This window comes from Hypanus sabinus, chromosome 8, assembly GCF_030144855.1.
Source record: "Hypanus sabinus isolate sHypSab1 chromosome 8, sHypSab1.hap1, whole genome shotgun sequence".
NCBI lineage: Eukaryota > Metazoa > Chordata > Chondrichthyes > Myliobatiformes > Dasyatidae > Hypanus > Hypanus sabinus.
The window spans coordinates 106,074,732-106,089,597 of NC_082713.1; the positions used below are offsets into that span (position 1 = coordinate 106,074,732).

The 14,866-nt window shown below is 44.6% G+C and overlaps 1 protein-coding gene across 6 annotated transcripts in view; it reads left to right on the forward strand.

The window, feature by feature from the left end:
- Positions 1-14,866, forward strand: part of srgap1a (SLIT-ROBO Rho GTPase activating protein 1a) — a 317,376-nt gene that overhangs the window by 12,792 nt on the left and 289,718 nt on the right. Inside the window, exon 1 of one of the 6 annotated variants that reach the window (XM_059977538.1) lies at positions 8,324-8,428. The exons of the other annotated variants lie outside the window; for them this stretch is intronic. Within the exon in view, the coding sequence (XP_059833521.1) occupies positions 8,374-8,428 (55 nt within the window). The 5' untranslated portion in view covers positions 8,324-8,373. Of the gene's footprint in view, positions 1-8,323; positions 8,429-14,866 lie in introns of those variants that run through there. 6 annotated transcript variants of the gene reach the window in all.

The window sequence follows — 14,866 nt, forward strand, 5'->3', positions numbered from 1 at the left end:
TTCCATGCACACTTCACCATCTCTGTTAAATCAAAACTTATTGCTGACATTCTCCCATACTGCCCCCAATCACCTTAAAATTTGGCCCTGTGTATTAGCCATTTCCACCTAGGGAAAAAGTCTTTGGTGATCTCTGATCTATGCCTTTTATCTTGTACACCTCTTGTCAAGTCATCTCTCATCCTCCTTCCCTCCAAGGAGTAAAGTTCTAGCTCACTCAGTCTTTCCTCATAAAACATGTTTTCTAATCCAGGCAATGGGTTGAGATCCTTCATCAAGACAAGTTCATTCTTTTAATAAGAGTGACACTTCTTGAAGTTGGCTCCAAAATTGATTTTTAAAAAAGTTTAGCTTTAATTTGCTTTGGGGAAAATGTATCGCTTGGGCTGCCAGCTGTGCGTGTTGTGTGGTTTGAAGCCCTTGAATGACCATTCCCTCAAACCTTGTGTCTCTGCAAATTGCAGTACAAAAATAAATTGTGTTTATATAGCACAACCTTGGACATCAGAAAGAATTGAACAGACAGTGAATTATTTTTGAAAGGGTTCTAATGTATGGATAAACATAAGACAAAGCATTCCTGCTGTTCTTTGAACAGTACTATAAACATCCTTTCCATCCTCTAGATGCTATCAGTTCATAGTGATGTTGTTATCCCCCAGTGTTTATCCATTGATAAAATAGATTGGACTATTATTTCATAACTGTCTATGAAGGAGCTGCCACATTTCAGATGTTAAAACGAATGTGGTCAGTAATGGCAGTGTAGGTAAACAGTGCAGCAAACAGCTCTCTCTCCTAGTGATGAGACATCGGTGGTGGCTGGGTATTCATTAGTCTCAGAGCCTGAGGAAGGAAGCTGCTACCCAGTCTGGCAGGCCTGATGCTCCTGTGCTTCCTTCTTGATGAGTGTGGATCAAAGAGATTGTGGGGTGGGTGGCAGGCAGGGATCTTTAACGCTTGAGCCCTTCGTCTGCAGCGTTTCTGGTAAATGTCACTAATAATGACCCTGGTGATCCTCTTGGTGGTTTTAATTACCCTCTGTGTACGGTCTTGTCTAATGCTGGGCAGTCTCCGTACCAGACAATGATGCAGCCAGACGGGGCACTGTTGATGGAACTCCAGTAGAAAGTTGTTTGGATGGGAGCAGAGAGCCTTGCACACCTCAATCCCCCTTGGAAAGTGTAGACACTGCTGCCACCTTGACAGGTGAGGAAGTGCTATGGGTCCAGATTAGATTGTCCATTATGTCCACACTAAGGATCTTTGTGCTCTTCACTCTCTCCACGGCAGAGCCATTGATGTGTCAAGGAGAGTGGTTAACCTGTGCCTTCGTGAAGTCCACAAGCATCTCTTTTGTCTGGTCCACGTTGAGATTTGGGTCGTTGTTCTCACACCATTTGAAAAGCCTCTCAATCTCCCCTCTGTATGCTGACTGTTGCCAATGAGGCCAACCACTCTTGTATCATCAGTGAACTCGATGTGGCTTGAGCTGAATCTGGCAGTGTGGCCGTGAGTCAGCAGCGGGCTGACTGTAGAGCCCTGGGGACACCAGTGCTCAGTGTGATGGAGCTTGAGATGTTGCTGCCAACTTGAACTGACTGGGATTAAGAAATTCGAAATCCAGTTATGGAGAGATATTGTTGAGTCAGTGTACCCACCAGCCTTTGAGGGATGACAGTGTTAAACGCTAGGCTGAAGTCAATGAACAACATCCTGGCATATGAGGCACTGTTTTCTAGGTGGGACAGGACAGAGTGGAGGGCCAGGGCTAAAACCTCATCAGTGGTCTATATTATACAATCCATTGCCAGCTGCTTAAAGCACTTTGTGATTGTTGAAGCCAGTGCCACTGGGCTGCTATTGTTAGGTCAGTTACCGTTGCTCTCTTTGGCACTGGAATGATGGCTGCTGGAGGGGCACTGGACTGTTTTAAAGAGATGTTACAGATGTCCATTAAGACCTTTGTTAGCTGATCCACACAGTCCCTCAGCACCTGACCAGATAGGTTGTCCGGCCCTGCAGCTTTGCTTGGGTTTATTTTGGCTAGGATCTTCCTCACTTTGGCTGTGGCCAGAGAGCGTGCCTGTTCCTCAGCGGGAGAGGAGGCTTTCCTTGATGTCACATCGTTCAAAGCATCAAATTGAGCATAGAAGGCATTCGGCGTCTCAGGAAGGGAGGGTGGACTTGTAATTTGTTATGGCTTGAATATCCTGCCGCATGTTGTCACAGAAGTGCTTGTGAATTTTCTGTGTTTTGCCTACCTGATGGCATGGGAGAGCATGGTTCTTGCTGACTTTAGAGACATCCTGCCCCCGATCTGAAGGCATTGTCCAATCCCACGCAGTACATGAACCTCAGCAGTCAGTGTTCAATCACGGTAATGTCCTTGATGCATTTTCCTATGTATCCAGTTACCGATCTCATGTATTCATTAATGTTGTTGTGAAGATTGTAGATAGGCACTTCGTTGAATATGCTCCAGTCTCTGCTTTCGAAGCAGTCCTGTGCAACGCTGTGTTGGCACCTTCTGGCCAGGTCCTGATCTCCGTTTGACTTTTTTAACCAGTGGCCTGTATGTAGGGTAGTGGTCAGCAACCTTTTGAAGCCCAAGATCCCCTAACTTGGCCTTAGTGAAAGGCAAGATCGACTCCAAATCGATTAGTTACACGCATGCGCACCAGGGCAGAAAAGACCAGAAGTAAAATCCCGCAACCCGGAAGTAGAAATAATGTATGAACACCAGGGGTCACCATCCTTTTTTTTTGCACTGCGGACTGGTTTGATATTGACAATATTCTTGCGGACCAGCCGACAAGGGCGGGGGGGTGTTAAACACGACCGGAATACAGCGATACTCGAAGCAGGTTCCTTATGTCCAGTCTATTCCGCAATTTAGTTTACGTGGCTCTCAGCACTTACCTGCTGTCCCGCTTGGACTCAAAGTACCAAAGCAGGTTTGAGGGCTTCATTGCCTCATTAGACAGCCTCTGGGCTCGAGCTCCAGCCTTCCGCCTGCCCGCCCACCGCCTTGGCCAGGTGCGTCTGTTTTCATTCCGGGCCGCGGTGATCGCAGTCTGGAGAGAGCGACCGACTGACCGACGGAGCGAGGAGTACGACAGGATGCGTCCGCGCCGCCCCTCTTGCAGGATCTATCGGCCGACAAAAGTTTGTTTCAGTAGATCGCAGCACGGTAGCTGCTCTGCTACTTACGAAACCCTGAGCCTGAATTAGGTCATCTGTGAATATTTTAGCACCGGGTTTCCCTGGTGTGCTAAACAGGTTTAGAGGTGACACCCATCTGTCCGCGCTCTGAGCCGTTAGCAACAGCATTTCTCGACGGCCGCTTGAGGCCAACCAGTGATCCCTGACGCGTGGGTATCTCTGTGTTTAGGCGACTGATGACCTCGCATGGGTTCAAGTTCAACAGTGAGCGTGACAGGGAGTGGGGAATGGTGCAGCTGACTCATATTGTTTCCTCTGGCCCGGTGGGTGGGGACCAGTGCATGGCGGGGGAGCTACACGCATGTGCACTGGGTAGAAAGAACGGAACTAAAACCCTGCAACCCGGAAACAATATCTCAACAGTATTTGTGTATTTATTTTTCTTTTTTTTTGGGATCTACTGGGAAAGTCTCAAAGATCGACCAGTCGATCACGATGTCGGGATTAGTGAAATGGATATGTGATCTGAGTATTCAAGGTGAGGGCGAAGGACAGCCTTATAGGCTCTATTAATATTGGTATAAATCAGGTCTAATACATTGTCTCTTCTGGTTGTTGAGTTGACATGCTGGTAGAACTTGGTAGGACTGTTTTTAAGTTGGCATGATTGAAGTCACCAGCAACAAGGAAGACACCTTTGGCGTGGGTGGCTTTGAGGTTGGAGTTGGCACTGTAGAGCTCCTGGAGCACTTCCCCAGTGCTAGTACAGGGAGAATGGTACACAGGAGTAACCGCAACGGCAGTGAACTCCCTTGGTATGCAGAAGGACTTGCACTTCACCATTTTAAAACTCCATATGTAGTGAGCTATGGGCCATTATTACTGAGGCATTATGCATCATATATTAGAGTACAAGAGTTGGGATGTTAAGTTAAATTTATGTAAGACATTGGTGAGGCCAAATTTGGAATATTGTATTCAGTTCGGATTGCCACCCTACAGGGAAGATAGAAATAAAATTGGAAGTGTACAGACAAAATTTACGAGGATGTTACTGGAACTTTAGCAACTGAGTTATAGAGAAAGGTTGAATAGGTTAGTATTTTATTCCCTGGAGCGTAGGAGAATGAGGGGAAGTGTATTCACAATTATAAGCAATATTAAGTAGAGTAATTGTAAGCAGGCTTTTCGCACTGAGGGGTAACTCTAGAACTAGTGGTCATAGGTAAAGGGTTAAAGGTGAGATATATACCAGAAGGGAAATAGTTTGGTATGGATTTGATGGGCTGAAGTTCCTGTTTTGGTGCTGTGGTGCTCTATGACTCCAGTAAGATCTTACGAGTTCCGTGCTGTGTGTGTGAATGTTGCTTGCATGCTCATCACCAAATTCCTGAAGCAGCCATCCTATTGGGTTACCAGAGAAAAACGTTCCAGGATCTGCTGTATGCGTCCTGACAAGATGCAATTCTGCTACTTATCTCCAGCTGAAATTGGAGGAGGAGTTCAAGTTCATTTGATTGTCATTCAACCATACCCATGAATATAACCAAATGAAACTGCATTCCCCTGGGGCCAAGGTGCAAACACAATACTGGCAACACATATAATTATGATAGCAGAAAAACATACAATCACAGAAAATTAATAAAGCCCAATTCCCTGAGCGCCCTGGGCTGCAGATTGATGGTGCATAGATGATGTCCTGCAGCCATGTTTCTGCAGAACAATCCCATAGCAGTTCCTCATCTCCCACAAGTGTAGCTGCAGACACACACAATCCACTGAGCGAACACTGGAGGGCAGTACCAATGGGAGAGACCAACCTTCAACCCAGCAGGGAATCCAGCCACATAGCCAGCTCTGGAGAATATTGAGTCCATGCCTCATATGCCTTGTGGGAAGGGTGGATGGGGCCCACTATTTCACAAGCTGTCCCTTCTGTGGAAGTGTCTGTAGTTCCCTCATCGACTGCCTTGGAATCTTTAAAAGGCGATTGCGATGATAATCAGTGTTGCAGGTATGTTTGGTCACACATTACTCCGACTCCTCAAGAGCTGGAAGTGCCTTTTATTGCCCAGCACTTTGCTGTTACAGTGGGAACATTGGCCTGGATTATGTGCACAAGTCCTGCAGAGTCTGATACATTCTCTGTATCAGAGCTGAGAGTGTAGCTGAAACCAGAAAAGTACAGAGTAACAACACAGACCTTTGGGACCCATCACTTCAGGCTTTTCAAGGACCTGTTTCTACTAGTTCCATTTACCAATACAGTCGTCCCTCGGTATCCGCGGGGGATTGGTTCCAGGATGCCCCGCGGATACCAAGATCCGTGGATGCTCAATCCCCTTATTTAAAATGGCGCAGTATTTGCATATAACCTACGCTCATCTCTAGATTACTTATAATACCTAATACAATGTAAATAGTTGTTGTACTGTATTGTTTAGGGAATAATGACAAGAAAAAAAGTCTGTATATGTTCAGTACAGACGCAACCATCGTAGCTCTTCTGGGAACGCTGATGCTGATTCTCCCATGATCCTTAAGTTCTTCAGGCTGTAGCGCTTTACATAGCTAGCCAACCATCCCTTACTAGCCTTAAACTCCTTCCTCTCGCTCACAACACAAGTAGTGAACGAACAAGACGCAAGGTGCACAATGCTCAATGAGTGCTGGAGAGAGACAGAGGATCTGTGAAATGGCGGGAAGCTACAGCAGGGTATGCCTACACATCACTTCATTCGTGTGGATTCCGTGTCGTGCTCGACATGTGACAAATTCAAGTTTTGCTTTTAGGAGCTTTCTGGAATTCTTTTCAAATATTTTTGATCCGCTGTTGGTTGAACCCTTGGATATGGAGGGCTGACTGTACTTGCTCTATAGCCGAAAATGTCAAGTCATGCATTCAGCCCAGAGACCGGGGATTAGAGGACTGATGTCTGAGAGTCTGGGGCCAAGGATTGGCCTGTCCTTTGGTTTGAAGGTGTGTGTGTGATGAGGAAGTGGGAGGCTCTGAAAGGGGCTTGTTTTGCTGTGGTTGTCTTGTTTTGTTCTGTGTTCAACACTGTAGGCATGCTATGTTGGTACCAGAGTCTGACAACACTTGCTGGCTGCCCCCAGCACACCCTTGGGTGTGTTGGTTGTTGGAGTAAACAATGTCATAAATCTGAATGTGTATTGGGTGGCCAGTTTTCTGGCTACCTATGGCAGTCCTATACACATAGCTATTGCTAATGTTTGACTAATGTACAACTATATATACCCTATAGATGACTGATTTTAAAAATAACTAATTTTCTCATCCTGCTGTATTGGTTTTGAGTCACTTTTGTGCATAATGGGATTTTGGATCTGTTGGTTTTCAGTGGGAGTAGATTGATGGCTCAATTGGATGTTCTGAAACCATATGTTATGAAGTTGAGCTCTGTGCTTTCATTTGGAAACTGACCTTTGTCATAGAGTCATAGAACACTGCAGCATAGAAACTGTCTCATTCATGCAAAACATTGTCTTGTTTTCAACATGGTGCTTGTAAGTGATGTACGGTGAGTGACAGAACGTAGAACAGTACTGCATAATACTCTGGCCTCTGGCCTGTGCTGACCAATCTACATAGCCCTCTAATTTTCACTCATTCATGTGCCTATCTAATAATCTCTTAGCTGTCTCTATTGTATCTGTCAGCCACCACCCTGGGCAGTGTGTTCCACGCACCCACCACTCTCAGGTTAAAGAATACTTACCTCTGACAACCATTCCCCCCCACCCCTCCCCATACTTTCCTCCAATCACTTTAGAACTGAAAGGGCCTGTTCCTCGCTGTATGTCTAAATAAATGAAAATTAAAAGTATCCCCTCTCATATTAGCCATTGATGCCCAGTGTGGAAGGCTGAAGAGATGGCTGAAAATATTCCAAGGCTATTAATCTTCCTGTAACTTTGTCTAACGTTCAATCTAATTTTTTTTAACAAAAGGACCCATTGACATAATAGCACTTAGCAGAATGAAGCTGCTCCCCTTCCCTCACACCCTTGCGTCGGTAACAGTAGTGTTACGGAACATCTGATAACGAGTAATCCCTCGGGGCTGTGTTTTAAGCCCCCTCCTGTACTCTCTGTATACCCATGACTGTGTCGCCACCCACAGCTCCAATCTGCTAATTAAGTTTGCTGATGACTCTACACTGATTGACCTCTCAAATCTCTCAAATAATAATGAGACAGCCTACAGAGAAGTGGTAATCACCCTGACACAGTGGTGTCAAGAAAACAGCCTCTCCCTCAATGTCACAAAAAACAAAGGAGCTGGTTGTGGATTACAGGAGGAATGGAGACAGGCTAGCCCCTATTAACATCAATAGATCTTGGGTGAACAGCTTTAAAGTTTCTTGGCATAAACATCACCGAGGATCTCACGTGGTCTGTATGTAGTCGCTTTGTGGTGAAAAAGGCACAACAGCACCTTTTCACCTCAGACGGTTGAACAACTTTGGTGTGGGCCCCTAAATCCTGAGGACTTTCTACAGGGGCACAATTGAGAGCATCCTGACCGGCTATCACTGCCTGGTATGGGAATTGTACTTCCCTCAATCGCAGGACTCTGCAGAAAGTGGTGCGGACAGCCCAGTGCATCTGTAGATGTGAGCTTCTGGCAATTCATGACATTTACAAAGACAGGTGTGTATAAAGGGCCTGAAAGATCTTTAGGGACCTGAGTCACCCCAACCACAAACTATTTCAGTTGCTACCAACTGGGAAATGCACAGCATAAAAGTCAGGACCAGCAGGGTGGATAGCTTCTTGCACCAGGCCATCAGACTGATTAATTCATGCTGACACAACTGTATTTCTATGTTATATTGACTGTCCTGTTGTACATACTATTTATGATAAATTATTATAAATTGCACATTGTACATTTAGACGGAGATGTAATGTAAAGCTTTTTATTCCTCATGTATACGAAGGATGTAGATAATAAAGTCAATTTAATTCAGTTCAATGAATGTAAAGTGCCTGATCTAATCACCCAGGACTAATAGCAAGATATCTACTATCTCTGGTTTGATTAACAAGTTTTTTTTTGTTGTGACAAAACCTTTTGTGGCAGTAATAATGGTCGAGAACTGACGTTCGCCTGGTTTATTTATTTCCCCAGCTGCTATGGCATGGTTTGACTCTGAATAACAAGATTTAAAAAAAACATCAATGACAACATTTCAAAGATATTTGGAGAAGTGCAGGTTTCCCCTGCTATCTGAAGGTAGAGTGTTCCTCTGAAACAGTTTGTAAGCTGAAATGTCATAATGTGAAGAAGCAATTACCATTAATTTATATGGGAAAAATTCTTGAGCGTTCCCAAACCCAAAAAATAACCTAACAAATCATACCAAATAACACAAAACCTAAAATAACACAAACATATAGTAAAAGCAAGAATGATATGATAAATATACAGCCTTTTTAAAAGTAGAAATATTGTATGTATGGTGTAGTTTCACTTATCAAAATCAGGAAGACAGCGAGCCAAAATCGATGTGGAGAAAAAAAAAATTGGCAAGTACATGCCTACGCATGTACACACATGCGTGCACAACTGCCCGCACAAGGCTTCAGAGTCATGGTAGTCTTTCTCGGGGTAAACACGTATAAAGCAGGCGTCTTTTTTTTCGTGAAAGGTAAAATCCTCTTTGGTTAGCGACAACAGGTACGAATGTAGGTCTTTCGTAACAGCGAGTTGTCGTAAAACGAATGTTCGAAAAATGGGCCACCTGTAATGAATAGGGAAGGTTTGTTTTGGTTTATTATTGTCTCATATCAAGATGCAGTGAAAAACTTGTCTTGCATATTGTTCAAGTAGATCAAACCATTCCATAGTGCATTGAGATAGCACAGGGGTAACAGAGAAAGTGCAGTGCAGGTGAGCAATAAAGGGCAAGATCATAATGAGGCAGATTGTGAGGGCAAGAGTCCATCTTATCAAATGGACCTTTTGTATGATTATTGGAGGGGCAGAGGGATATGGGTCAGCTGGAGTTAGCATGGGCAGATTGGGCTGATGGGCCTGTATTGATTGCTGCCTGGAGCAGCGCAGGAAGTCAGCCTGTTGAATGGTAATCTGGAGCATCAAGCAATCCTCTGGACTCGATCGGTCGAGCAGCGTCTGTGGATGGCGTGTGTGGGGGGCGGGGAAGCAGAGTAGGAGAGTTGTCAACATTTCAGTTCAGGCCCCTGCATCAGGCAATTTGGAATGGTCAGTAAATGCCAGACCGGGCCAGTGAAACCGATCAGACATGGGCATTCCCAGGACGGGACAGATACAGGCTGTTTGCAGAACCCTTGTGCTCAAAGTTGCTGCGCTTGCTGATAAGGTTGTTAAGGTGTATGGTGTGTTGCCGTTCATTAGTCTGGGGATTAAATTCATGAGCCCTGAGGTAATGTCACAGCTCTATAAAACCCTAGTAAAACCACATTTAGAATATTGTGTTATAGGAAGGATATGGAAGCTTTAGAGAGGATCCAGTTGAGACTTTCCAGGATGCTGCCTGGGCTAGAGGGCATATCTTATGATGATAGTTTGAGCAAACTGAAGCTTTTCTTTTTAGAGCGAAGGAGGATGAGAGATGATACAAGTGCACAAGATGATGAGAGAGCGAGTGGACAGCCAGACACTTTTCCCTGGGCGGAAATGGTTAATACAAGGGGGCATAATTTTAAGGTGATTGGAGGACAGTATTGGGGGAAGCTCTTTACCCAGAGTAATGGGTGGATTGCACACACTGCCAGGGTAGAGGCAGGTATATGAGGGATAATTTAAGAAACTCTTAGATAGGCACATGGATGATAGAAAAATAGAAGGCTATGTGGAAGAGGAGGGTGAGAATGATCTTAAAGTAGGTTTAAAAACTCAGCACAATGTTGTTGGCTGAAGGGCCTGTACTGTGCAGTGCTCTGTGTTATCTCCAGCTGGCTTCACTTGGAAGAAGATAATTGCTCCCACAGTGCAGACTGACAGGAAGTCAAACAAAGCTCTCAGATTGTGCATGATCTGAAAGGTATCATGTTAAGTAACAAAAGAAAATGTGTTTCTTCCCCAGCCATTGGCCTATTGTCAGTTAAGTTCTCTGTCTGATACCCTTTGTGACCTCTCTGGCCTCTGCCTCCTGCACTATTACAGTGAGGCTTAATCTCAGTGAATGAAAGGGCACTTAAGGATTCCCGCATGGCTCAGTTACAGCATTCTGGATCCAACCATGCATTTAACAATTCCAGAAAATTGGTGCCAATTTTGTTCCAGCATCCAGCGATACTTTGTTAATGTTTTTGTCCCAACCCGGTGGGAGTTGGCCTCCTATTCTGCCTGTGAGAGGATTGTATTCAGTGCAGGTTGAATTCCTGGTGTCAGAAGGGCAACTTGCTTAGCACACTGGAACTCCACCCCTCAGTCCTCCTCTTGTACCAAGAGTATTTAAAGTCTATAAAAATATTTTCCTCTTGAGCTGAACCTTCCTCTGTTTGTTTGAGGCTTGCTCACATCTTCCATTACAGCAGTTGTTCTGATCGGCTGGTTCTGAGGTACAGTATTAAGTGTGGCTTCGTTAACGCTCTGCAAGACCAAGTCATCAGTGGCTTCCAAGTTAGATACTGTCAGCGCAGCTGAAAGCAAGCCCAGTCCAAATGATACATCTTGAAAGAATTAAAGTCATGTTTATTATCACTGACATACAGTTCCTATAAAATGTAATCATCCCCCCCCCCACCCCCGATAGTTTTCATGTTTTATTGTTTTACAGCATGAATTGCAATGGATTTAATTTGGCTTTTTGACACTGATCAACGGAAAAGATTCTTTCATGTCAAAATGAAAACAGATCTCTCCAAAGTGATCTAAATTAATTACAAATATAAAACGCAAAATAATTGATTGCTTAAGTATTCGCTCCCTTTAATATGACACACCAAGTCATCAATGGTGCTTCTAATTTGTTTTAGAAGTCACATAATTAGTTAAATGGGGATCATCATGTGCAGTCAAGGTATTTCAAGAGATTGTAGTAAAATACACCTGTATCTGGAGGGTCCAACTGCTGGTGAGACAGTATCCTGGCAAAAACTACACCGTGAAGACAAAAGAACACTCCAAGTAGCTCTGTGGAAAGGTTATTGAAAGCACAAGTCAGGAGATGGATACTAGAAAATTTCCAAGTCACTGACTATCCACTGGAGTACAGTTAGTTAATCATCAAGAAATGGAAAGAATATGGCATAGCTGTAAATCTGCCTGGAGCAGACACTGAGTGACCATGCAGGAAGGGAGGGAGGCCAGTAAGAGGCCTATGACAGTGCCTGAGTAGTTAGAAGCCTCAGTGGCTGAGATGGGAGAGACTGCGCATGCAACAACTGTTGCTCAGTGCTTCTGTTGCAGCTTTATGGGAGAATGGCAAAGAGAAAGCCACTGTTGGAAAAAAAAACTCTCACAAAATCTCAGCTAGAGCTGCTAGGAGGCAAGTGGAGACTGAAGTCAGCTGGAAGAAGGTTCTATGGTCTGATGAAACCAACATTGAACTTTTTGGCCATCGGACTAGACGCTATATTTGGTGTAAGCCAAACATCGTACATCATCAAAAGCACACCATCTCTACCATGAAGCTTAGTGGTGGCCGCATCAAGCTGTGGGGATGCTTCACTGCAACAGGCCCTGGAAGGCTTGTGAAGGTAGAGGGTAAAATGAATGCAGCATAATACAGGGAAATCCTGGAGGAAAACCTGATGCAGTCTGCAACAGAGCTGCCACTTGGGAGATTTGTCTTCCCGCAAGACAATGACCATGAGATGATAAGATCATAAGACACGGGATCAAAATCAGGCTATGTGGCCCATTGAGTCTGCTCCACCATCTAATCATTTTTTTTCCCTCTGCCTCAACCCCATTTCCTGGCCTTCTTCCTGTAACCTTTGATGCCATATCCATTCAAGAACCTGTCAATACAGCCAATGACCTGGCCTCCACAGCTGCAGATTCCACAAATTCTTCACCCTCTGGCTAAAGAAATTTCTCCGCATCTGTTTTGAATGGACGCCCTTCTATTCTAAAAGAAACAGATGTGGAGATTGTACTGTGTCTTGTGGGTGTCTTCAGTCAATCCCAGAGTCTCTGGTATACCGTGGCTTCTGCAGCAGCAATCACAATGGTGGACACTGATAATATGCTGAAGTTCTCTGAGGTACTAAATGGTGTTATTGCAAGTTTCAAAGAAAATGAAATATGGCTGAATGGAATCCAGGAGGAAGCTATGATTATATTTGACAATGACCCCAATCGTAAAACCAAAGCTATACAGGAATGGCTTAAAAACAACAAAGTTAATGTCCTGAAGTGCCAATGCAGAGTCCAGACCAAAATGCAATTGTGAATTTGTGGCTGAACTTGAAAAGGGCTGTTCACTCACAACCCCCATGCAATCTGAGAGAGCTTGAGCAGTTTTGTAAAGAAAAATGGGGGGGAAAAATTGCAGTGTCCAGATGTGCAAAGCTGATAGAGACCTATCCACACAGACTCAAGGCTGTAATTGCTGCCAAAGGTGCATCTACCAAATACTGCAATTATTTTGTGTTTTATATTTGTAATGAACTTAGATCACTTTGTGGGGATCTGTTTTCACTTTGATGCAAAAGAGACTTTCTGTTGATTGATGTCAAAGAAAGTCAAGGTAAATGCACTGTAAATTTGTTAATTATAGTGTTGTAGCGATGTACTACATACAGAACTAGAGACAATGACACGCTGTTGGTAAGTCATTTCGAGACTAGTTTATTCAAACTTGGCAGCACTGGCATTTAATCCCTAGCGCCCGCCCTCTCCGGGCGGAAATGACGTCAGAGCTGCATTACCAAAGTCTCTCCCCGCGCGCTGGCTATTTGTGAGCCAGTTCGCCTGCGCAGAAAGTGGGTCACTACAGTGTACTACTGTCACAAAGACATAAAACAAATACTAAAGTTACAATAAGAAATATATTAATAGTGCAAAAGGCGAGCGAAATAGTGATGCAGCACGCAAGCCACATAGTGTACCCACAGTGTTCAGCAGAACAACATGCAGCCAGCGTTCACCAAGCAATAGTAATAAACCAAGCCCCTTCCCCACCCCCACCCATACATCCTTCAATCCCAGGACAGGCCGTCTCCGGGCCTCCAACTACATTCTCGGCCCTCGGACCCCTCCGAGGTTTGAGCATTGAGCCCCGGACCAGCTAACCTCAGGGAATCACCAACCCTCTTTCTCAGTTTCTGTCCAGTAACCGAAGCTTTAGACAACAAATGCCCTTCCCCTATGTGTCACCAAAAGCAGACTAGACTGCATCATCCACCCGAATGACTGAGGACATTGTCAGAGGCATCTTCAGCAGCCGTGGGTCTTACTCGGTGGTTGTACCATGTAATAAACTGCACTAGCCAATAAAGTTTACTTTATCCCCTCTATACATGTATTCACAACATTCAGATGCTCCTGGAGTTGGGAGGAAGGAGGTGAAGAGTGCTGTGATTGTGGAGTGATGGAGTGGTGCAGCGGAGGGAGGAGAATTGAAAACTCTGGCGTGTTTGACCTTGCAACCTAACAATGCGACTGTAACTCGAGATTCAGTGTAGCCGCACAACAGATGTGGAACTCCTCCAGTTTTCCTTTGACTCTTTGACTGATTACTTTTATTTCCTGAGGGCTTTTTAAAATAAAATGCAGCCAGAGATATGAGTTATAACTCTTTGTACATTGGGTTATTTTTTCTTTTGTTTGTTAATTTAGTTTTGAAACACTGAAAAATAATAAAATATTTCCCTTCCATTAAATATTCTGCTCTAGAAGAAATATTGCCAAATGTTCTGTGCGTCTATTAATTCACAAATCCCAGTGAGGGCCAAGCATTAGTAAGTAAGTTATGCCGAACCTTTTCTGGGCCCCAGCTTGGAGTGTTGTCTTCAGCTCTAAACTCTGAAGCCTATGAATGGATATGGAAGTCATGGATAAGCTGCAGGTGGAGATTTAATAGGATGGCACCTGGTTTGAGAATATCATTTAGGTGGAGGAACAGCGAGTCGGACCAGGTTCATGGAGCAGTAGAAATTCAGGAGGGAATTGATAGAGGTGGTCAGGATTATAATCATGATCCAGAGTGAGAGGAGACATTTTCCACTGAGAAGTGACATCAATAATAACTGGTTTCGTTGATGTGAGGAGAAGGAAGAATCTTGATTTTAAGCCTCCGCTGCCTTGTGGCCATTCCCACCCCTGGGAAAGGCTTCGGGAGTAAACCCAGAGGCAGAAATCCAGAGCCGGCGTCCCTAGGGCAGTTTGATGTTGTTTACAACTTCACTCTCGCAGCGTCTGCGACGACACTGGTACCAAGCTGTATCGGCGCTTGCCCTTCCCTCGGACTACATCAGTTGACGTGGAGGGGGGAACCCGCTGCATGGGCAACAGCCGGTTCTTCAAACCAGCTGGCACCCTGGAGAGGACCCAGTCCACCAGAAGCGTGAACCCTGATCCCCTGGGATCGACGGCTGCTTACCTTCCTACCTACCATTGATGTGGTAGCATATCATCTGGCACTTGATGGAAGTTTGATAACAGCCTGTACAAGACACCATAGATGATGAAATTAAAAGCTCAAAGTGAGTGATCTTGAAGGTGGATAGGGAGGATGAA